Source organism: Phaethon aethereus, assembly GCF_964289735.1.
Source record: "Phaethon aethereus genome assembly, chromosome: 3".
Taxonomy (NCBI): domain Eukaryota; kingdom Metazoa; phylum Chordata; class Aves; order Phaethontiformes; family Phaethontidae; genus Phaethon; species Phaethon aethereus.
This window is the reverse complement of record NC_138576.1, coordinates 70428464-70452890: the sequence shown is the minus strand read 5'-3', so window position 1 is coordinate 70452890 and position 24427 is coordinate 70428464. Positions and strand designations below refer to the sequence as shown.

General features: G+C 39.2%; 1 protein-coding gene across 1 annotated transcript in view; it reads left to right on the top strand.

The window, feature by feature from the left end:
- ARID1B (AT-rich interaction domain 1B) overlaps positions 1-24427 on the top strand; it is a 216945-nt gene that overhangs the window by 17331 nt on the left and 175187 nt on the right. The window contains exon 2 of the mRNA XM_081998546.1: positions 17055-17249. Coding sequence (XP_081854672.1) covers positions 17055-17249 — 195 coding nt within the window. The remainder of the gene's footprint in view (positions 1-17054; positions 17250-24427) is intronic.

Sequence of the window (24427 nt, the reverse complement as noted above, 5' to 3'; positions counted from 1 at the left end):
TTAGTAGAGTGTTTAAAATGCTATTATTGCTATTAATAATTTTGCTGACATCTCTGGGGCAGGTTGTCAGTGCTTACTACTTTTTGGAGGCTGCTGTAACCAATATTTCTGTTTGCTCCCTTGTTTAAGGGAGCTTTCTTATAAACAGTGACAATTTATTTGGCTTAAGTTTGGTTTCTGAGCTCTGTATCCTCTAAAAAGTTGCCTGTCAAAAGATTCTGAAGAGTATAGTTTGTATGCCTTTTATGATTCTCTTTTGTAGCTTGGAGTTCAACCAGTGGCATGGTTTTTAGATGTGCTTTCTCCCCTCTGTGTGTATGGGAATAGGGGGAGGAAGCATGGATTCCTCAAGGTTGACTGAAGTGTTTTAACTTCTATAGCAAATGAGGTGAGAATGAAATTGTCAGAAGGGTAGAGACTAAATTATTGAAGCACTTGACTGTTTAAAGTAGCTGGGGATGTACTATGAAAGGTGCGAGTCTAACAGTCAAATGTGTAAACAGCACCTTATTCCTTCCTTGCACCTGATTTCTCACCACTTGCTTTATGTGATGAGAGCCTAAATCAGTGTGGGAGATATCGCAGCTGATCTCGAAGTGTTAGTTTATGATGCCTCCACCAGAAGCATAATCTATTATCATATAGGATAGCAGAGAGAAAAGCATTTGCAAGGAAGATTAATTGAAGTAATTCATCACTTCAAAATGAAGAAGGTTCATCAAACAAAAATAAAAGCTAAGTATTTTATGCGCCTCTATTGGAATTTGGTAACCATTTGTTTTGCTAGAAAATGTATGTGGACTGGGCACCTAGTGCTTGTCTACGCAAGGAAATTTAATGGTACAACTATGTGCTATAATTATATGCTATAATTATACCAATATAACTCCCTATGGAGACACTCTTATGCCAGAATAAGAGTTTTCATGGTTTATCTTATTCTGCTTCCAAAGCACGTAAGCGTAAGTGGGAAAGGGTACTCTTATACTGGAGTAAGTTTCCACACTGAGCTCGTTATATTGGTATAATTACGCATTTTTTCCTTCAGTGTAGACAAGTCCCTAGTGCCTTTTCAGCTTTGAACTTTAGTTAACAATTTCTTGGTTGTGATAAGTGTCTGAGCATTTTCATAGTATATTTTTTATAATGGGACTGGGGTATTTAAACCAATTACTTAGTCCAATTAACAGCTTCCTGGGTTGTGGATAACAATAGGATATAAAAGAGGATCAAAATTCATGTTCCTAGCTGCTTGGATGTATCTGCCTTTTCTTTCTTCCCCCTCTGTGGCTTTACAAGTACGCAGTGTACAATGCAACAGGTGGAGTAGTCTGTGGCTGCCTAATGAATTCTGTGTTGGACATTTTTTGTCTCCTGTTTCTCATTATTCCTCGAGTTTTGTTGTGCTAGGGCTCTAATTGCATGCATCTCTGTGGATCACGGAAAGAAGCTTCCTTGATGAAGTTGAGAAAAATGCTTCCAAAAATGTTAATTGTTTGGGGAATGGCTGAAATTTATTGATCTTCACACAAGACAGTTAGGACCATAATTGACTTGCTAGGCACAGGTTGTACAAGGAGTAAATCAAATTGGATGCGGGGGGGGGGAGGGCGTGGGTGCTCTTCTGGTGTGTGATGCGGTCAGAGGGAGGGTGATGTTGTGTAGAAGATATGTTTGGTGAGGATGATCTCTCTTGCCTTGCTCGGTCAGAAGTGGCTGCCTGGAGAGAGGTATTTACATGGACGGTGCTTTGATGTTGTCCAACTTCTCTGGTTCTCTTCTGCCCATATCTCCTTTGCTGCTTAGAGTACAGCATGTCTCATGCTTACCTTTGCACCATCCCAAAAATAAGAATATGTAAACGTTTCTTTACAGTATTTTAGCAATTTCTGCAAATATGAACAAAAATTCCTTAGAAACAGTTTTTCCTATGTATCTTTTTTTACTTAAGAAATGACTGGTTTATAAACATACCTTTCCCCCCCCCCCCCCTTAATTTCTTGTATCAATATTTCTAGTATGTTTGTAATGTTTTATACATGTTGGCTCATTGTGCCAGAAATTGAGGCTTATGACTGACTTCAAATGGAAAGCAAATTGCAGAAACAGGAGAAGTCTTAAAATAAAATAGAGATGATGTAATAACCTTCAAATCATGGAAGAGCAAGGCTGGAAGGGACATCAAGAGGTTACTTAATCTGTCCCTCTGCTCTGAGGCAGGATAAAACAGACCTAAACCATTCACGAGAGATGTTGCTCTGTCTGGTAGTAGTAACAGACTGAGAGAAAAAAGGAATTATTTATACATATGCTTCCCTCACCCCAAGCTTTGCGCAAGCTGAACTTGGTGTAAAATTGGTGCGAGAGTATATGTGGATTCACAGAGGATTGTTGCAAATGTCTGAGTTGTTGTTTCTTGGGTTTGGAAACTTAATGCTTTCTGTCAAAATAGTCTAATAATATTTGTGTAGTTTTGAGTGTAATGCCTATTTTTAATTTTAACTGGTAGTCTGTTGTTCAGGTGTATTTCTTACTGAAATGATTCTTTTTCTGTGTTAGCTTGTAACCAGTGTCTCATCTTCTTGGGCATTGAGCAATTTAGTTTAAAAATGTGTAGCATTTCCTTTTCATCCTTGACAGTATTTCTGGTGTATAATCAATTTCGGGTTTCCTTTTTTTTTTAATTCAATTTCTTTTTCTGTGTGAAAAGAACTGAACAAAAAAAATCTAGGGGTAGGAGTGTAAAGGGAGAAGGGAAAGCATGTATTCAAGAAATCATAGTACTTGGCAGAAGAGCTGGGCTTAGCTGAAATACCAGGTTAGATATGAAGTGAATAATGTGGCTTTAAGAAAAGATCTTTTTTTCTTTGAAGAATAAATAGAATGTATGTTTCAGAATTTTACACATGGTATCTGCAGCTCTTTAATCCTAAATTGAAGTTTGCAAATGAGTGTCGGATGAATAACATCTTTCTAAATTGAACAATACCTAAAATTGGAATTGCAGATACCCTGTTGCTAAAATGAGCCTTTGGGCTTGTTTGCTCTGTTTTGCCTTTTAGTTATATCAGCTGAGAAACATCTGTCTTTGCTGCTAAATGATCTCTTCTGACTAGGCCAAGCGATTTTGACAGAATGAAGTGTCTTCAGCCCTCATCAGCTGCAGGAAGAGAGGCTGCTATAAGTTGCAGCCTTGGAGAACGGAGAAAGACTAGATGTAAATATACTGAAATTGCTGTTGCCCTCAGAAGTAGCTTACTCGGATGTACAGGAAAGATTCCCCATACCTGTACTGCTTCAGTGTGTATGAAGATAGTAATTTCCTTCTCTTTCTTCCCATTTAATCTGATTGTTAATTTTAATTCTGTTCTAGACTTGGTAATTATAGGAAGTTGGGAATACTGTATTTTGGGTTGTGCCCAAAGGGGGCTTATTAACCCTGAATGTCCTCTCTAATAAATGAAGGAGTTTCTTTGGAGTGCTTTTAGGAAAGCTATGTTGGTGTTTTCACATGATGGCTGATGTGGGCTCTGCTAAGGACTGGGAAATAAGAGGTGGGCATAGAAGTGGAAAGAAGCCAAAAGTTTTCAGGCAGACAGAATCTGAAAATAATGGTTTCTGCTGTGGGAGAGGAGAGGAAATTCTATGAAAATGGCATAGTCATGTTTCCTGTTAAATTATGCTTTTTGGATGAGAAATACTGAAGAAGTGGATCCAGCTTTCCTGCTTTCATATTTCTCAGACCAGATATGTCTTACATGTTGATTTTTAATTTAATTTTCAATAGTGTGATATTAAAAGAAAATTATGATCGTATATTGAAAGCACATGCCTTCTTTGTACAGAAACTGGAAGTTCTGGATAGTAGCTATACTAAAACCATGCACTTAATTCTGCACATCCAGGATAATTTATTGCAGAGATATTCATACTCATGATTAATCCTACTTCCCTATTTCTGCACTTACCCATGTGCATGCGTTATATGCATGTGTTTCTTTGTGCTGAGATGCTCTAGGATGTTTCATAGTCTGCCAGTGTTTGTGGAAGAATTTGTCCCTTTCGGAGTGATTGCGAAAGAGCAGTGAAGACTTAGTAACTTTTGCCTGTTTTGAGTGAGAATTAGGTGAAGGCAGTAGAGTTAAACCAGAATTTTACCTGGTTTAAACCCAGGTAAAAATTTTTTTGCAAGTAAGCCATAGGGAAAGCTGTATTAATATGCAGATATGTTTTAGGAGGCCTGTTCTGTAGAGTTGTTTGGGAGTCATTCTCAAAGCTCTGCAAATTTTTTGTTTAACAAAACCTGTGACTATTAGAGCTGATAATATTTTTAAATCAGTGAACCTTTTAATTTTTTTGCTAGCATTATTTATTTTATTTACAAAACATGTTTGTACAAATACATATGTTGATCTAAAGAACATTTTTTTTCTTCTAGAAATTAAAGTTTAAAGCTGAACACATCCCTTAATACTTTGAGTTTTTGGCTTGCTATGTGTCTCTTAGAATGGGTGCTACATGCTAAGTACACTAAGATTTCTGCTTGGAACTACCCTGTTGCAGAGTGTTCTCACTACCACCACCACCTTTAAAGGGAAATTTACAACTCCTGTAATATTTGTCCTTCTAATTCTAAAATCCAGCTGAAGCATAATCCCAGGAGTGTTGTTTTGCTGTTGCAATGTAATCTTTTTCAGATGATACATGATTTAGTTGGAAACAAATTAGCAGCTATGCATGCCTAAAGAAAGCAATTTAATAAACAAGATTTTTGTAAGACCTAATCAGAATTGTAAAATGATACTTGGGAATCAGTTACATTATACAAAAGAATGTAGGCATGTGTGTGAATTCATGGTTTCCAATCACATTGTTCTCTCAAGTAATACAGGGGCTTTGACCTTCAGTCTACTGTTTCTTCTAATTTATTACTTAACTATTAAATGGTTTCAGTCAATAATGAAAATTTCCAGTCATAACTGTAGTTTGTTCGGGTGATTGATTTTAATTTTTATTTTAACTACTGTGTCGAAAGCAACGTGGCCAGCAGGTCGAGGGAGGTGATTCTGCCCCTCTACTCCGCTCTGGTGAGACCCCACCTGGAGTCCTGCATCCAACTCTGGAGCTCTCAGCACAGGAAAGACATGGACCTGTTGGAGCGGGTCCAGAGGAGGCCACAAAAATGATCAGAGGGTTGGAACACCTCTCCTGTGAGGACAGGCTGAGAGAGTTGGAGTTGTTCAGCCTGGAGAAGAGAAGGCTCTGGGGAGACCTTCTTGCAGCCTTGCAGTACTTAAAGGGGGCTTAGAAGAAAGATGGAGACGTACTTTTTAGCAGGGCCTGTTGTGATAGGACAAGGGGTTTTAAACTAAGAGGGCAGATTTTGACTAGATCTAAGGAAGAAATATTTCACACTGGGGGTGGTGACACACTGGCAGAGGTTGCCGAGAGAGGTGGTAGATGCCCCATCCCTGGCAACATTCCAGGTCAGGCTGGACGGGGCTCTGAGCAACCTGGTCTAGTTGAAGCTGTCCCTGCTCGTTGCAGGGGGGTTGGACTAGATGGCCTTTAAAGGTGCCTTCCAACCCAAACTAATCTATGATTCTATGAAAAAAGTTATTTTCTAATGCTTTAAATCACCTGCTGCTGGTGAATTTGTTTTGCTCCTTCCCAGAAAGTTAGTTCCATGCTGCTGACAGTGCCTGTGTTGATGAAGAAGATCATTATAAATGCAAAATAATCACAGGCAGGTAAAATCACCAAAATTCTGTTGCTCCAGCTCCACAATAGGGATGTCTAGCCCCAGATTCATTATCTGTATCTAGTTGACCCTTGGACTGAGCTGACACTGCTGGTATGTCTCTAACTGGGACAGTGGATTTTTATGATGTTCAACCAGCGTGCTACAGAGACCATTATGGAACGATGGCAAAAAAAGATAAAGCAGTCAGTGTCCAGGTAACTATTAATATTTTGCACTATTTACAACCAAGTTTCAGCCTCTACAAGAAACAGTTTTAATGTAGAAAATATGTTACAAGAGAAGCAGTTGCTTGGCAGTTGAAGTGACAGGGCTTCTGTTATAGAGCTGAGCTTGCCTTCTAATTATCCTGATCCTAAATACATCCTTCAGGAATTTTGCATATACTTGCTCTAGCTAGGGGCTTTTCCTGTTTTCTTATTTAATTAAGACCATTTCTTGCATAATAATAATGATAAAAACTGTTAGCATTGAAAAGAGAAATTGCTAGATTAATGAGTAAGCTACCAGCTACGAGGCTGGAAACCAACAAATACAGAAAGTCAGTGCTTTACAATTCTTTTTAATGTCCCAGTCTGGTGTCACTTGGCGTGGGTAGGGTGATAGATTTTTCTCCTTTTTCTGAGCTGCTTTTCTTCATGGTGAGGATTGTAACCCTTAAAACTCTTTGGCCACCATTTCTCAGTGTAGCCAGAACATTCTGAACTTCCCTTAGTTGCAATCTCAAGTTATGGCTATGAAAAAGGAAAACAACCTACTGCTTTTGTTTGCCTGGTGGAGTTTTCTGTTCTGGTATCCTTTGAGGCCTCCTTTTATGCTTCTCTATCCCACTATCGTATCTGCTTTGTAAGTGGGTGTTGTGTCGTCATTCCCCCCCCCCCCCCGATTTTATTCATCATGAACTCAGAGACCTGCAAAAACAGAATAAAATTGCATTAGAGTCTTTACACTAAAGCAACTCATGCTGTGTGCCTGGAAGAGAGTGCCAGGCACTTCGCAGAAGGGAGTGGAAGATCGTCTTTGACAGCAGTCAGGGATGAGAGTAAGAGCTGGGGGGAGGTGATGGGAAGGGAAGTGGGGCTTTGTTTTCTAGAGTATCCACTAAATTCTAGTGTTATCTGGACTCTGATTTATTCTGGAATAGCTTTCTGGTGAGGTCCATTACAAATGCCAGCAGTTGAAGAGTTGTCATTTGCTTTTTTTGGAATAGTGTAATCTCAGAGCATGGCCTAGAAATTTTAAATATGTTTAATTCAGAAGTACTTGATGAAATCTCGTGCATAAGGTTGAATTTGAGGAGTTGAGAGGCTTATCTTTGGACTTATCTGAGAAATAGGTCAGTTTCTGAGAGGCATTAATACTGTTCCAAGTGATCTAGCAAAATCTTTAGGTGTGTGGTGTTTTTTTTTTAAAGGAAAATGCTTCCGGATACCCTTTTCCTTTTGAAAGTAGGTTTCTGAAAGTTGAGAGTACCTTGTTACAACCTATGATGTGATTTCTCCATTCTAAAACCATATAAAGGTTTTTTTTTCTCCCTGAGCCTACCCATTTCTGACTCCTAGTCCTGTTTCTTGTTGATAATAACTGACATCAGTCTCCCCAAAGTCTTCAGGTCTTGTTCCTTGTTAAGAGTGCATCTAATACTTGTTATTATGAGAGTGAAAACCCAGTCACAGAAAGGTGAAGTGTTGTGCTTGTGTTTGCATAGCAGGTCAGCTGCTGAGCCAGGAATAGAAGCCCTGTCTTATGACTCAGTGCCCTAACTGCTGGCCTGCGCCGCCTCTCCGGAGCGCTGGTTGCTTCCAAGAATGCAGTAGCGATGGGGTATAGAAGTAGCTACAGCAAGTATAGGAGCTTTGCTTCCAACTCTGACAGGGCTTCAAGACTTGTACATAGCTTAAAATACCGGGGGATAAAAAAGATTTCTAAAGGAGCTCCTAGACGAGTTCTTTAAAGTTACGGTTTGCTTTGCTCTTTTTAAAAACAAAACCAAAACCAAATCTGGTTGAAAATAGCTTTCCAGAAGGCTGTGGATGTGGAAAGAAAAGTTTTATGTGTTTGAAAGTCAAACTCTGCTCTGCAAATAACCTTAAGAGTGGCCTGTGATTAAATCTTTTGTATATTCAACAACAAACTCATTTTATGCAACCGCAACTATGATAAAATTGAATTAAATGGACCTGCCTCTAAGAAAAGAGACTGAATAGCTGAGTAGCGCATATTCAATGAATGGAAAACGGGGAGGCTGGCTGAAATGGCTGGGAGATGGTTTTAACATTCTATCAGACTAAAGAGCAATTCTGTGAAATCACAGTATTTGTTTCCCCCGCTACCTCCCCGCCCTCAATTTTTAAATAGCAGTGCTCTTCATACTGTCAGAATTCAGTGTTGTGACACCCCTACTCAAAAGTTATGACAGCAGTGTAATGACAGCTACTGCCTCTTGAGAATCAATCAGGCAATTAATTTTGTAAATGAAATGCTGATTATACAAAGCTTCACATGAGAGGCCCAGTGATTAAAATCAATTTAACAAATTGTTTCAGGTGGGACTTGATTAATAATTTGCCATAAATGCTGAGGATATATGACCAGCATACCTTTTTGTGTGTGTTAATATAGAACTATATATGACACTTGGAGTGGAAAAAATCTGCAGCTAGCTGTATGTACTTCTGGCCTGTGACCTGGTTGTGATTGGTTATACCTTTTTGTGGGTACACTGATCTCCCCAGTGTCCGTAATGTTACTTTCTCATCTAGTGCACTCTCCAGCAATTAAGTACATCTAACCTTTAATTTTATTTTTGCTAATAAAGCCAAATAACTGAGAACGTATATTCCAATCCACTTGAATACTTATTAGGTTGAGGAATATTTTTCTTTAAAATGTGAAGTGGATGTGGGATTTCTTTCATTTACTTCCCTCCCCTCCCCCTTCTGTCACTTACTGTTTTTCAGGAGTTTCTGCGTGTTTTCCCTCCTACTCCAGTACTTCTCTGCAGGGAGCCTTCCTGCAGAGATCCGCTCATTCCATTCGAGGCTGCTCTCTGCTACTTGCCTGACGGACACTTATTTTTAGTACATCCTTTTCTGTCCATCTAACCCTGTGTTTGAGTAAGAGCTGTACAAAGTAGGTAAGGGAATTTTTTTTGAGTTCCAAATGGTGGCCATGGACAGTGAGTGAAGGTGTTTACTTGTCCAGGAAGCTGAGAACCCCATTGCCAGGCAAAATAGAAGTAAATGGTATTCTGGGTGGAGCTTTTCTTTTTTTTTTTAAACTCAGTTTTCTGTGTTTATGAACAGATTTTTTCTTCCTTGTTGAGCTGTAGCATTGGCTACTGAGGAGGCCCTAAGGCTGTGAGACATCCTTTGGTGAACCTAGCCTGAGAACTCTTAAGATACTGCTTTCCCTCACTATCTGCCTTGCTCTCCTGCCAAGGGTTACTATTTCAGTAGCAGAAATGGCAGGCTAACTGTGCTCAATGTCTCATATGCTCCAGTGCCAGAGCTGTTGTATTGGTGCAAAACCCACCCTACATGGAAGTTTTAAGTTCAGATACTGGACTGTGGTTGGAAGTAGCAGAAGCATGGTCACGATCTGGCAGCAAGTAGGAAAAGCAGCTGGAATCAGTCATGTGTTGTGTGGTCACAGATAGGTTTGCTAGAAGATGTCTGTAAGAACCCCTGAATTCTGCCGCACTAGAAATTACTTCCAACTTGCTGAGGAGCACTTTTCCTAGGAGACTAGAGCTTCTGCTTGTATAAAGGAAGGTGGTCTCCTCTGTGTGGAACATCCAAGTTGGAGAAAACAAATACAAGGATAGGAAGATAATTCCCGAGTACTCATGGACGAAGTTTGGAATTAGGAAAGTGGGTTACAGAAGGCGGCTGAATGTTCAAGTGATGGGGACAGATGACATTCCTTCGGTTGCCTTTGGAGTAATACACCTGCATGTTGGTATTTGGCAGTGACAAATGCAACTTGAAGGGCAGCAGTTCTGAGCTGTATAGCCATGTGAACATGTCGGAAACATAGGATTGTTTTGGCCATCAGGTGTGATAAATGTGTATAATTGCTTTTTGATGTTGTCTTAACCTTTGCATGCACTCCTAGTGGTAACTGAAGAGGGTAGTTGTGTATACTTTGTTACAAACAGATTTAGTTTATTTGCTATGTTCATTGTTATTTGTTCTTTCAGTAGTCATTTAGGTTTATCTATGTACAAAATAATAACTAGAGAATGGCTGACTCACTGACCTTCCAGTTTTCAGGTTGTGTTAAAGAGGACCCAGAAGAAAACAGAAAAACAGGCATGCATAAATCCTTCTCCCCCACTCCACAGAGAGACTTGCTTGTATAATTATTTGTAAATGTGGTAGTGGAGTAGTAGTTGATTTTTGGTGGGGCATAGCTTTGGTTTTTCTCTTTCCTTTTTTAATTACTTTCTGTTTTGAGTAGGAAATTATCTTTCTGATATCTCCCTGCCGCTGAAATCAGACAGTATGCAGAGCCTTTAAGACGAGGAAAATTGCTATTTTTGTTAAATCTCTGCTAGTATACGCTTCTTCATTCGTTGGATTTTCCTTCATCATAGGCTTATGTTGAACTTGGGTCTTTGTTTTTGCTTATTGCTTGTTGTGTTTGCACAACTGACTTTCTAAATTTACATTTCAGTAAAGTACAGGCAGGTGACTTCCTATTTCAAAAAAATAGCAAGCATGTTTGCCAGTCACCTCTCAGATTTTAATATTAATGTAAGTCAGAATTTAATGCTGTACATGAATTTTTTTAATAGTTGTTTGCTTCTCTCTTAAATGGATATTTAAAAAACATGTAACAAGTAGTGTTTTGATACTCATGCTTTTGTCGTGTAAAAATGTTGGCTGAGGAGTCCTTGTACATGTTCATACAAATGATGGCATTATCTAGGAATGGATTATCTTTTCCCCAGTTGCGTCCTCATGCCAGCTGTGTCATTGTATTATAGTGAATACTTGTGATTATCTCTAGTGATAAATTTGTAACTTCGTGCCTGACCTAGAGCTGAGAGCTCCATGCCCATCTTTCTTGGAGTGTTGGTTGCTGATTGTCAGCTGTCTTTATTATGAGGTTTCAAGGCTTTGGTATTAATAAAGAGGCCTTTTTTTTTAAATATGGAGACAGAAGCTTTGGCTGCAGATCAATGAATAAACAAAGAGTTATTGTATTCAGTAGCTTTAGGAGTTTGAGGGCAAGCCTACTTGAGAGTGTTGAGTTCATGTTGTTTTGTTGTAGGCACAAATGATGTAGCATTAGTTGTTGGGATGCGCTGTGGCTTATAGTCTCTTTAAATTGCAGCACTTGCTGTTGTCAGCCAAACCAAGGCTTCTTTCAATTTGTTTGTTTAAACAAACAAAAAAGCACACTTTCACTTGAGGAGTAGTTATATCTCATGTGAATACTCTTGTCTTGTAGTGAATTGCTCTGTCTGCCTTGTATAAGAGCTCTATCATCACATCTGAATCCCACTGTGACCTTTGTAAAGTGTCTTGCACTTCTCCCTACTTCGAGACTTCAGTGGTGGGGTTCTTTGCGGCATGTTTAAACAGCTAAGTTATATTTTGAGACTGTGACCATTGTTCATATTCATAAATGTCTTTCAAATAAAGTTTTTGGTGTTGGAAGTGAATCATATGTTGATAACTTAATAGAGTATGTGTAATGCATACGTAACATCGGTAATGTCCCACAAGGAAGAGTGTCTTGGTCAGACTGATGCTCAAGTTACTCTAGTGTGTACCCTGCCTCAGATCTAAGCAGAGACTAAATACCTAGGAAAACACTGGTTAAATGATGAGAGATGGTTAAATGATGAGAGAAAATGGTAGGGGGTTCGTTCTTTTTTTCCTCTCACTTTAGAAAAGGTAAAATTGAATCTTCAGGGTGAGGCGATTTATTTGTTTTGGCTAGGAGAGCAGAAATGCTGGTGATACTGAATTTACAAGTGGGTGTAGAACATTAATTTTTCCACTTCTGCATATAGCAAGGATGCTGAATTTATGCATTGTTTTACACAAAACATTGAAAAAAGGAGCAGGTAACAGAAAAAGGTTGTCAGTTACTATTGTAGGCAGTCTAAGCTTTTCTGCGTCCTACCTTAATGGTTGGACTGTCAATCTAAAGACCGGGAATGAAACTTTGGCCCTATTGAAATCATTAGCAAACCTTCCTCTGGGTGTTTTAATGTGCTCACAAGGCACATAATAGGCAAGGACTCTCATGAAATGCTCTGTTCTTACAAAGCTTGATAGTATGTGTTCAGATGAATCTGATACTGACACAAGACAGGCACCATAATAAAGGGGTTATAAATTACAATATTACTGTGGACTGAAGCAAAGAACAAGACTGAGGTATTTTGAAGAACTGCAGATCTATGCAAAGTTTAAATGAAATGCAGCAAGTTGAAGAGGAGGTGCAGAATCAGAAGCAAAAGGCAGAATTCATTCAGGCTTGCCTGGCAGAATATAGCGGTAAAAATAGCATGAGCAAACACTAGCTAAATTGGTAAAAAGGTAATGTATGTATTTGGAGTAGAATAGCACTAGAGAAAAATTAGACCCTTCTGTAAAGGAAGGGAAAGAAAATAAATGGATATTGGTGACTGCAATGACACCAAAAGAAAAGTTAAAAAGTACTTAAAACTTTGCAGCATGTAGTAGAATTAAGTAAAGTTATGGAAGATGTGAAACTATACACATTCATGGTCCTACACGCCTGCTGGCTTTTAGAGGAATGTGATGCAATTCCAGCAATGCTGTCATTTTTGGTAAATGTTAGAGAGAAAGTGTGGAGGGGTTGGTTGTTGATCCCTACATCACGAAGATGTTGATGCTTGTCATAATTGTCCTGTCACTCAGAACTTGTCTTTGAAAACTGTTGGAACCGATGTTAAAGAAAATATTTGACTTTAATAAATGTTAAAGGAACCTTCAGATGAGATTATAATATATATTTCTCAACTAGCAGCTCCTTCTAAATAACTTTTAAAGACACTGTGGATGAAAGAAACTCTTGCTGTAAAAATGAAACTTTCAGTTTAAAAGAATGGTAAAGCTGAAAACTGTGTGTGCATTGAAGTTTGAAAAAGTTATAATTAAATTTTTCTCCACTGTACAGGACACATAGTACTGGGTGAGCAGCTGCTTTTTTTCTAAGTGTATGGCTCCAGGTCTTTTTCACCATACGCTGTTCTGAAGACAGAATTTGTTCTTTTGCTAGATTTTTTTCTGTGGTATTGATCACGGTCATATTAAAGTCTAAAATCACCTCTCTGGTGAAGAGATGATGATGTTTTTCATTTTTACGGTTGGGAAACTGAGGCATTGCTGTAGGAAGTTTGAGTGGCCTGTTTATGACAGCTGTAGGTTGAATTTTCTGCAACATAACAGCTTCTGAAAACACCTTCAAAGCACATCTCTCATCAAATTCAAAAGTAGTTGCAGTTGTAGATACGCAGCATTTTCTGCAATTTAAATCCCATGATTTCGAGTCAGGAAATGAGGGATGCATTAAATTGTTAAACTTTGAAAATTATTTGTTGTAGTGTGGCAGATGTGGGAGTAGACTCCAGTTCTGCCTGAGCAGCATACAGCTACCTTAACAGTAAGACCACCTTCTGCTTTGTTCACTACGGGTACGATAAGCGGCGCATTCGGTCCGGTAGCACACAGCAACCCCTTCACCGCACCGCTGTCGACTGATCCCTAGAGCGGGCCCATCCACTGCCTGCGAGGACGAAAGCGTGACCATGTATTTAAAGACTGGTACAGCTATATCTGTGAAGGAGACGCGTTTAAATTTGCAAGGGCAAACTTAATTCCAATGGCTCTTAACTTCTGCAGTGGTAATGTTTCTTAAACCTGGGGAAGAGCTAGCTGTTTGGTTTTGGTTTGCCTTGCAGAAGTATGTTGACAGCCACTGAGTCACTGGTAGGCGTCTTCGCCTTTAGCTGCGCTGCACAGACAATTGGGATCTAATCTGAAGGGAGGCAGAAATAGCAGTGGTGAGTTGCCACTCTCTATAGGGACCAGCCACTGCATTGAATGAGGTGTGCTTCCTTGCTGAGTCTGTCTTCTCCACTCCTGAAGATGATCAGAGTATTCTTCTGTACTGTTTGCTCTTTCCCTGAGACCTTGGAGGAGGAGGGAATGGGCAGCACTGACAGCTAGGATGGGTGTCTCTGGGTTGTCCCAGGAATTTGCCTGGGGATATTTACTGCTGTCTGTCTAGCTCTCCCCTGTTCGGTATCTCCCCGTTCCTGATGCCTCAGTCGCAGTGTCCACAGTAAATTCTGAGTACGCCTAGGTCCCTTGTTACCCACACCCTGTGACCACAGCCCCCTCGGTTTCAGCATTATGTGGATCACCTACAGACTGGAGTTAGAGCGGTATCTCAGGCTCTTTATCCCTGCACCTTGCTGAAGTGGAGGGATGTCACCTGAGGGAAAGAGGAGCAGCTCTTCTGGAGAGGACAAGGAGAGGTAAACAGGCAGCAGGCTGGTGAGAAGGGAAGGAAGGATGAAGTGGCAGTGAGGCTCAATCTCCTAACACACACACATACCCCTCCACTGCTTGGAGGTCAGCAGTCCAGAGGACAGCGACTCTTTGGCCTTTATCCATATAGTCACCTCCTGACCTTGTTTCCTCCTCTTCCCTTCAACTCTTCCTGCCCCACTTCTGTCTCCGCTGCTTTAACCCATTGTCCCTCTTTCTCTGGCAAATTCAAGGCCACCTCCATACACCTTTTTGATGAAGTCTCATTGTGCTGCTCATGCGCTCCCATTTCCCCCTCTGGTGCTCCTCGGGGTCTGGGGACATTCAGGCGTGCTCTCGACGGGTGCACACCTTGCCTTTCACGAGCGTCCAGTGTCACCCTGGCAAATTAAAATTCTCTGCCCCAAAGCATGGTATTCAAGAGGTATTTTTAAGTGTTTTATGTAAGAACGTAAATGATATATTTTTCTGTGACCTCATTCTAAGACATAGCTGAACTGTTTCTGCTGAATTTTCCAGAGAATTTCAGCCTCAGGCATACATATGGCCTGGAAAATTTCAGCCTAAATGCTTGAAGTTTGGCAAAGTTGATATGCACCTGAAAATAGTCTTAATAATGGAAAGAGTCAGACTGTTTTAGCTGTGTAGCTATCTGCATTGCTTATATTTAAGTATCAGATGTGGAACAGAAGATACTGCACTCAAAATTAAAATTGGAACTGAGACCTGGAAATAATATCCTGAAACAGAAGATGGTCGCAATGGACAGTGCTGTTGGGCTTCATGAGAATCTTGTGAAGGAAACTCAAGACTTGCTTTGAACAAGGAATTATATTTGAGGAGATGAATATAACAGGTGATGCACAGAATGAACACTAAAACACAGAAATAAACATAGATAAAGTATCTTGGTCTAAAGCAGGAAATTTAAGCTGTTCCCATGGACCTTGTAAGAAGGAATCTCTAGTCCATCTGCTGAATCTTTGTGTCTGCGTTCGTTTTAGTTGTGTGGTGAGAGTGCATGATGGCCTAAAAAAAAAAAGTGAGTGTTGCTGTGGGTCAGGTGGCCTGAAGTGGTTGGGGAACCATTGATTTTGAAAAGCATGAAATATAAATAGTAAATTACCCAGGGACACTTAGTGGTGAAAAATAGAAACTTCTAATTTGGCCAGAAAGAAGCCAAATAATAAAGGGAAATTTGCTGAGTAATACTCACTCAAAATTAGAAGTGAATGTGCAGTTGGCTGTGGTGGCAAAAAAAAAAAAGGGGCAGTCCTTTTCTGAAGTGAACGGAGGTGTTGTGCGAGGAGGAGGAGGTGGTTATTGTTTCCACCTCAGGTGTAGCGTCCCCACATTCGGAATACTGTATTTGGTTCTGGTGATGTTCCTGGCAAGATGGTATTGGTAAGGGTGGGGAGAGCTAGTGAAAACAGTGAGAAGGTTTGAGTTATTTACTAGTGGGAAAAAAATCGTAAGAAAAACACATAATAGTTCATTAAGCAGCAACTTCTTTGGAGAGCATGCGCCTTGTACGTATTGGGAGAAAAAGCCATAGTGTGTTAGTAGTACAGACAGCAGTAATAAGAAATGAGAGGTGTGTGTAATTTATTGTCATCGCAACTGTTACATCAGAAGCCAAATCCTTACATAGCCAAAAAGGTCTTGTAGAAGCAGTGTTACATAGGAGGCTTTAAAATTAAAATGGTCAACAGTACACTGTAGGAAAACATGTATAAAATGTGCTACAGGAAGGAATACTGCTCCTGGCAGGAGGGCAGGCGGGCTGGCTGAATTAATGGCTCTTTTTCCCTGTGAGGAGGAGGGGGATGTGTCTCTTTCATGAAGATGAGATTATGATAGGCTTTTTAAAAGCTCCCCCCACCCCTTCTTCTGTGAATATAACCAGCACTCGGGAATGAAAAAATGGATGTTGTATTAACAATACAGTGCTGTGCCTGACAAAGTACGATATTTTTTCTGGTTCAGTTAGTCCTCAGTAATAAAACATGAGAGTAGTACCACACAATGGTTGACACCCGTCCTGAAACTGTTACGGTGCTTGGTAAGTGCTGCCAAAAAGTCTAAAAATAAAACTTCCCTCCTCTTCCATCAGTGATTGCAGTTTGGATTTCCTGAGGTTTATTAAGGAAGCAAATAAACTTTCATGTAAAATGTGGGTTATGACTTGCCTTATGATCTGGAAACTTATTAATGCATATGATAGCAATATGAAAGCACTGAAAGACAGTGTTCTGTATGCATTGTGCTTCTTGGAAACTCTTTTCTTTTCACTTTCCCTTTTTTCAAGGTAAGAAAACAGATGTTTTCTCAAGGTTAAATGGCTTGTCCACTACTTGTGTCTCTCTTGATAGACACTGTTTTATTTATGTTCATGCATTGAAGTCAGTGATGCTAATCAGTTTACAACTGTAAAGTATATTTTATTATTTCTTAAGCTGGAATTTATTGGGCAGCTATTGTACCTGCTTTTTCTGTAGGTAAGAGGCAACCTTGAGTGCAATATTACTACTTTTTTTTTAAAATGCAATGGAGGTCCCAAACTCACTGTTCAAAAACTCACCTAATTATTATGGGAACCAGAGTACGGTACTTTGCCTGTTTGTCTGTCAAGTCAATATTTGATGTATAAAGCACTGAGTATAAAGCGGGTATAGTTTGCCCGCAGTAAGCATGCTTTATTCTGACCTTTTTCTTTCCGTGTCTCAAATTATTTCTTTTCTTGTGTTTTACAACAGGGCAGTCCAATGGATCCAATGGTCATGAAGAGACCTCAGCTGTACGGCATGGGCAATAACCCTCACTCTCAGAGCCAGCAGAGCAGCCCCTACCCCGGGCAGTCCTACGGCCCTCCCGGCCCCCAGCGCTATCCCGTGGGAATGCAGGGCCGAGCCCCAGCAGCCATGGGAGGAATGCAGTATCCACAGCAACAGGTTTGTGGAGGATTTTTCTTGGGTTGCTTTGGTTTCCCTCCTCTCCTTCGCGTTCCTTCTGACACTGTGGTAATGCAGAGGGGGAAAGAAAAAAGAGTTCAGAAATAAGTATTTCTCTCACAGAAGGAGGGTGAAGGACTGTTTTAAAAGTAAATATATCATGGTGACAGTGTGAATGTTTTCTGAAACCCCATACAGTCAGAAAAAAAGTGTACTTTGTAGCTGGTGTCTTTCTGGAGAGAGAAGTATGTCAAATGCCATCAGTTTTCTTTTTTTTCCTAGTTGACATCATTTGGCTGTGTATATTTTTTTGGTGTGGGTTTTTTTTGAATTCTTTCACCCTGGCTTAGATACATTTAAATATAAGATGAAAACCTAGAGCTGACATCAGTGCAGCAAGACTAGTGTTGTGCATACAAAAGTGTTACATATTTACATCAGCTGTTTATTGTCTTTGTTTTTGGTGGTGTGTCGTGTGTCCCCTCCCCTTTTGGTAGGAGCCTGTAGCTTTCTCTATCTTTTTTTTCCCTTTACCAACTCAGGATTTTTTTTTTTATATCAGAGGACACAGAAATACAAGAATCTCCTTTTGTCTACTTGGCTTTCACTGTTGATAGGGACCTCTCTGCCTTTTTCTTACCCTTTTAAAGAAGGTCAATTCCAATGTTCATACCATATACTAAGGAAGATGCAGTAGTTTTCTGGATGGGGGGGATAAACCAAGGTTATAAAAAAGTTATATTTTACGAATTTTTTTTAAATAAGGAATGTGAATGTAGTCAATGGGAGCTCTATACTTTGTCAGCAGAACAGAGTAACAACTTGATGATTAATGGGAAAGAATATTGTATTGCGCAACTGACTAGTTGCGGATTAGCTTTTTTTATGTCCTTTATTTTTAAATATAGAGAAGAAGAGAAAATTTTGGCCTTCCTGGCAGATGGGTACCTGGATAATTCCTGTTATCACCTATCCACCAGGACAGGCTGTTAGTCAGGGGGTTAATTAAATAACAGTTTCAAATATAGTAGTTGGGTGAATAGTACCTTTATCAACAGTCTTCATTTTTATTCTTTTCTGTTGTTAAATAGATACTTGTAAGGAAGAGATTGTTTAGTTTGGAAATGTCAAACAATGTATTTGATTGCTAGTTTCAGACAGCAAAGCATTTTGTTAGTTGTAAAAGGAGGAGAAACTGAAAAAAGGAGGCTTTATTTTTCCCTGTGTGGCTGTAGCCAAAATGGAGTTATTAAAACATATTTTTAATTTTAAAATGAGTTATTCTGTGTTATGTGGAGATGAGTGTTGAATTTTCACTTCATTTGCTAATTGCTTGATAATTGTAAATTACCCGTCAGCAGGCAGTGACCTGGCACAGCGATTGGCTGCCAGCCCTATCTGTCTTCTCACAGCATTAATATAATTGGCTGAGCAGCAGCACAGTTCTGAGCACTAATGCTCTTTGGGGAAAAAGTGAGAGGATAATTATGACATTGAATTTTTATTGAACGGACATCACCACCTAGGCATGATTTTGTTCTGGACAGCCTCCAAAGCTTCGTGTGTTTGGTTTGTGAACCTCTAATGATCTGAATCCAGTTCTTTTCATATTGCTCATATATTACCACCTTTCTACAAAGGATTAAAATGCAGGAATGCAGGTTTGTAAATTGAATTGCCAACTTACCAGCTGAGTGGTAAGTTGTCTTTGGCACAGGATGCCACAGTTTGATTCCTGGCTGGATTTTTACTCCTGTGACATGAATATTAAACAAGGAGAGCCTAGCTACGCTTGTTAAAATTGGCTGTGTAGCATGTACCTACTTCTAGTTATAATATATAGAAAATAAATAATATTGCCAGAAGTTTCAGAAGATTAATCTCAGTACTTCCTGAAAATTGGAGTCCTTTACAGTGTCACATTGAATTTATCAAAAGTGCAAGGCACTTCCGAAGACTTGATCAGTTAAAAAATACTGGACCTTAAACACATACAGTGCTCAGATTTAAATGTTGTGCAGAGAGAGCATTGAGTAGCTGGTTTATGAGGGTGGAAGTGCCACACTGTAGGAAGGGTGGGAAGCATTGATGGGAGAGGTGGTTCTTATTTTAAGTTATAGTCTGCTGTTGCCCAAAGATAGCTGAGCATGTCAGTTCTGTTTCCTTGGGTGAAGTGAGCAGGCTTTTTGTTAGACAGTGATGATTTTGGAATTTTGAAGAAGAGATTGAAATGTTAAGTCTGGCTTCTTTATAAGCAAGTGTTGTGGCTTGAGGTTAGAACTATGGGATTTGACAGATTTTAACTTGCAGGCTCTGCTGCAGGATGCTGCAAATGAAGAAATAAAGATGAAAAACAACACCCTAAAGATCCAGCTAAAATTAATGGAGCTGGTAGAAATGAAGATAATTGCCTAGATGTAGGTAGCTGGTCTATGTCATGTTGCAGCAGAGAATAGTGCGTTCCAGCCAGCAGCCCAGAGGTGGAGGAGAGAGCTTGCTGGAAGGGAGGCCTCTGGCATAAGCATTGAAAGATCAAAGAGGATGAAAAAGATGAAATGTTATCAGGTGCAGTCATTCCCTGTATCTGCAGCATGGGTGTCAAGCATAGCCTGCTAACCTGTTGAAAAAGTGATACCTATGTAATGCTGCAGACATTCTATTACAACTGCTGTTTGGTCTAGGCATGCTTGATACCAAACAGGAAGGTGCAAATAAAACCCAAAATTTTCTTGACATTCTGTGTGGAAATTGCAGGATGTTGAAGAGACTATGGAAAGTATGGGATATGTGCTGTGACGTGGCTGCATAGGATGCTGTGAAGAGAGAAGCCAGATTTCCTAAGCATTTGAACTTGGAACTCCTCACTCATTTGTTACCAATGGCGAGCCCCAGAAAAAAACACTAAGCCTTCTGTAAGGGGCAAAATTTGAAATACAGACACTCTTTTTGCATTACTCACTAATATAACTAAAGAAAAAGGAGTTGATATATATTCATAGCCATGTAGGAAAGAGCGGTAGAACTGTAGTGAAGCTAATGATAATTTGAGGTTTTCTTTCTTCTCCAACGCTTGACAAGAGATCCAGATTTGTCATGTTAAGATGGGTGATAGCTTGTTGTGACAAAATGCTAAGCAATTTGAAAAATGCTGCAGCATTTTGTTGAATTTTAAGGGCATGTCCAGTTAACTTGGTGTGAGTCAAATAAATGTATAAAGCATTTGGACTGATGTGGGTAAAATTGTCTTAGTGGGTTAGGGATTAAAATTCAAATTATTCTGCACCTGTATAAAAGGGGAAATACAAGAAAGGAAGGTGTTACTAAAAGAATCACATATGTAATTTATAGGATTGCAGACTTGACAGTTTGTGTCTTTTGTCAGTAGGCGTAAATATGTATGGTGAGTGAATTACAAAGCAATTTTTATGTTAGGAAACTTTTTTCATCTCTTTCTTGTCCTCTTTCAGTGGGAGGGGAAGGAGGCAGAGGCAAGGGAAAGCTGGGAGCAAGCTGACCTGTGCCTTTGTCAGTTTTCAACATGACTGAAACACAAGTTGCAGCAAGGCCAGTGTTTGCATCCCAAGGTTTTAAAATGCTGGTCTTGCATGTAAACCTTAAGACTGCTATCTCATCATCTCATGTGCTCTCTCTCCTGGTTTGCATGGGATGAATGTAATTTTAGGATTATTAGCACTCCTCACGCAGGACTTCAGGGAGATCGCAGTATGTATGTAAAAACAGGAAGCAGAAAAACATACTTTCAGGTTTAACTTCCAGTTTCTAATCTCTTAGATATTTCTCGGAATTACAGAGAAGGGATGTCAAAATTGAGAAGCCTAATATGCAGGGATACTTAGAACCTGCAAGCTACAGGGTTGGTTTTGCAATGTATTTCACTATAGTGTGCGCAATAAGATCTGATTGTAGAGACAATAATTTCCTTTTCATTTAACTTCTTTTTCTTACCCCCGACTCCTTTCGGACCTCAAATCGATCAAGTGGTGATGCCCTAATCGGTTTCTGGCTTTGCTTTGAATGCCTTGTCAAAGTGTTTCTGTGCCTTAGTGCTGTGTGGTGTAGGAAAGCCTTCTGCTACTTCATAAAAAACATTTTTGCTAAAACTAGAATGCCTCAGAGTACCTACTAAAACAAGTTTTTTCTGTCATTGTCTGCTGGTGTTGCTTTTTCATGTTAATAGCATGTAATACTTTATTTTGTGCTGAATTTAATTAAGCTTAAAAATCAGCTCCTTGAAATGTCCACGTATAAGTCTTCAGCAAAGTCTGAAGGCTTGGATTTATGAATATGTTTGAAAGAATTGAATGGTGTGATGTGCCTGTTTAATCAGATGATCATTGTCCAATTGATTGTTTAGGATGCATTGAAATTCCTTGTGTACTTGATGGACTGGAACAACTTATTGTGTAAATAGGATTGTCTTGCCATAATGCATAGTAAATTCTTTATAAAAGATAGTTCTGTGGGTATGTACAATAGCCATTCCTAATAGCTGTTTAAAAAGAAGTATTTCAGTACTTTTTCATTTCAGTACTGATCATGCAGTTGTCTTGGGGCCTTTGAGCCTGCTTGCCGTTAAGCCTGTTACGAGACTTGAGCCTCAGTCTATTCTTTCTTGCTTTTTTGCTATAGAATTGCTGTGAGATGAAAGGGTGCTAATCACTTGTCCCTTTAACTTTTTTTTATATTCTTGATTTGCAGAATTCAAAAATAAATGTTGCCAGTATCCTTATAGTTTTAAGAGTGGAACTGTAAATATAGAGAAACATTTTTCACCCCCCCTTATTTAAATGTACATATTATTTTGAGGATTAAGGAAAATACGCTGCTACTTTTTTGGCTGCCATTTTTTTAAGTCTTATGTGGCAGGTTTCAAGTTGGAGTAACTTTTTTTTAAAGGGGTAGAGAAGTTGTAAAACCTCTGGGAATGTGCAGCAAGGATTTACTGTAATGGAAACTGCAAGTCAACCAGAACTATAGCAGCACCAATGTGATCACCTCATTTAGGAGGGGGTTTACAGTGCTCATATTGGGTAATGTCCCAGATTGGAAATGTTGAATTTATGCCAGGGAAATCAATTGGCTGTTGGCTTGGCAGGTAGAGTTTTAAAGCTAGCAAACACAAATGTGTTTATTGCTGGGTGTCTGTTTGTGTGTCTCTTACTTTCTGCAATCATCTTGATTCTAAAAGATTGAAGTATGCCAAGAAGGTGAGGCTTTCTGTAATGTTTTGCTGTGAACCGTTAATTTAAAATGTAGTGCATGCACGGAGCGAATACTAGTCAAGTGATAGGTTTGTTGCCTTCTGTGTTTATAATTGCCCTCACCAGCTAGAGAGTATTGGGTAGATTGCAATTTTCTGTGCTCCCAAGCAGCTCTTAGCACAGTTGATGTTAGTGTTGGTTAAGGGAGCAGACACAGAAAATAAGCAGGTTTTTATTTCTTAGCCTATTTATTTTGCAAGAACAGAGAATGAATCAATATGATTGAATCTCAAAAACAACCAACAGAGGAAAAAACATTGAGATGTGTTGCTTTTTCTTAAAGATTGATAGGCACATTTCATATACACACATAAAAAGGGAGTATGAAGCTTTGATCAGTGCGTGCTTCAGAAGTAGGTTTTTCCAGATTTTTGTTTGATTTGCCTTGGGGTTTTTTGGGGGAGGTGTTTTTCTTTTGTTTTAAGAGTTTGTGTGTGTGTGTGTGTTTTATTTTGGTTTTTGTTTGCTTTATTTATTTAGTTTTGCTTTTTTTCCTGGGTATTTAGTTGGAGCTCTTACTAGTAGATTATGGACCTTCTTAGTAATTCCTGGAAAGCATAAAGGTTGAAACTCTTAAAAGACTAATCTCTTCTCAACTTCCGCTTTTATTGAAAACATGTAAATACTTTGAATGAAAATAATTCCTCAGTAACAATTTATTTGAAGGATATATCTGCCATCCTGTTGAACTGCTATAAACTTAGAGCAAAGAAGAAAATCAATAAAGTGAGTAGAAGAAATACTTCCTGGAGAGTGTAAAGTTTGAATCCCTCCTTTTATGAATCAGAAAAAGGGATGAGAAGTCACAGCTATTTTTCTTCCTGTAAGGTCATCTTTAAGAATGGATCTTTTGATGGTCAAGTGTTAATAATAGCAAAGAAAAGTTGCTGCTCTTTGTCATGTAAAGAAATGGGATTTTTAAATTTCAGATTTAGGAAAATGCTAAATACTGTGCTTGTGCAGACTGTAGGAAAATGTTTAGCGTGGTTCTTTCTTTTGGGTATACTAAGCCTCATTGACTAAATTGAAAAAAAGGCTGCTACTTTAGTTCATGGCAGGATAAGGCTTTATGTTGTATTGTCTCCTTTAGAATTATCCCTTCTATTGAGTGTAATTCACTCTGTAGAGGGAGGTGAGCACAGATTACAGATAATCACGGAATCAAATTTGACATAAGTTTGGGGTCTTTATGGTAGCTTAGCTCTTCATTTTAATGCTGGTCATCTGAGATTGTTTACCGAAGAAAATCCCTAAAGTAGTGGAATTGCATTATTATGGTAAATAGAAACATTTCAGTAGCTTCTATCATTTCTTTGAAACTGTGCAGGAGAAAACGTAAGTTGAAAAGGAAAAAACTTGATTCTTCAGCTGGTGAGAGAAAGCTTGGAAGTGACAAAGTGTCGATATTTTTATATGTTCAATTACTATGTACTGATGCTCAGTAAATGCTAATTTTTACATCCATCCTGGAGTAAATGGCAGACTACATTTGTATAGAAAGTACCTAAGAATCATCAATGTACTATGCCAAACTATATTTTCGTTACTGCTAAATGATTGTAGTTCAGTTGGAATATTTAATAGCTGTGATCACGTCTGCTATTCAGCGTGGAAGTGGGGGCATGAGAGAGGGAAGCATGCAAACCCTGCGTGTTGGTGTTCCGAAAAAGGTTGCTGTTAAGGAAGCAGCAGTTACTTGGCTGTTGAGAACTTGGTTTGCTGAAGTACTAGTTGTCAGTCTACACTGGAGTTAGGTAGGAAATAGATTTCTGGTGATCAGAAATGGAGAACAGAGGCCTGTTTGCTGCTTTGCTAGGAAGATAGAAAATTATTTGCTTATGAACAGCTCATTTTACATGGCAGCAGGAGACAAGAGTTTATTTACATTTGAAGTAA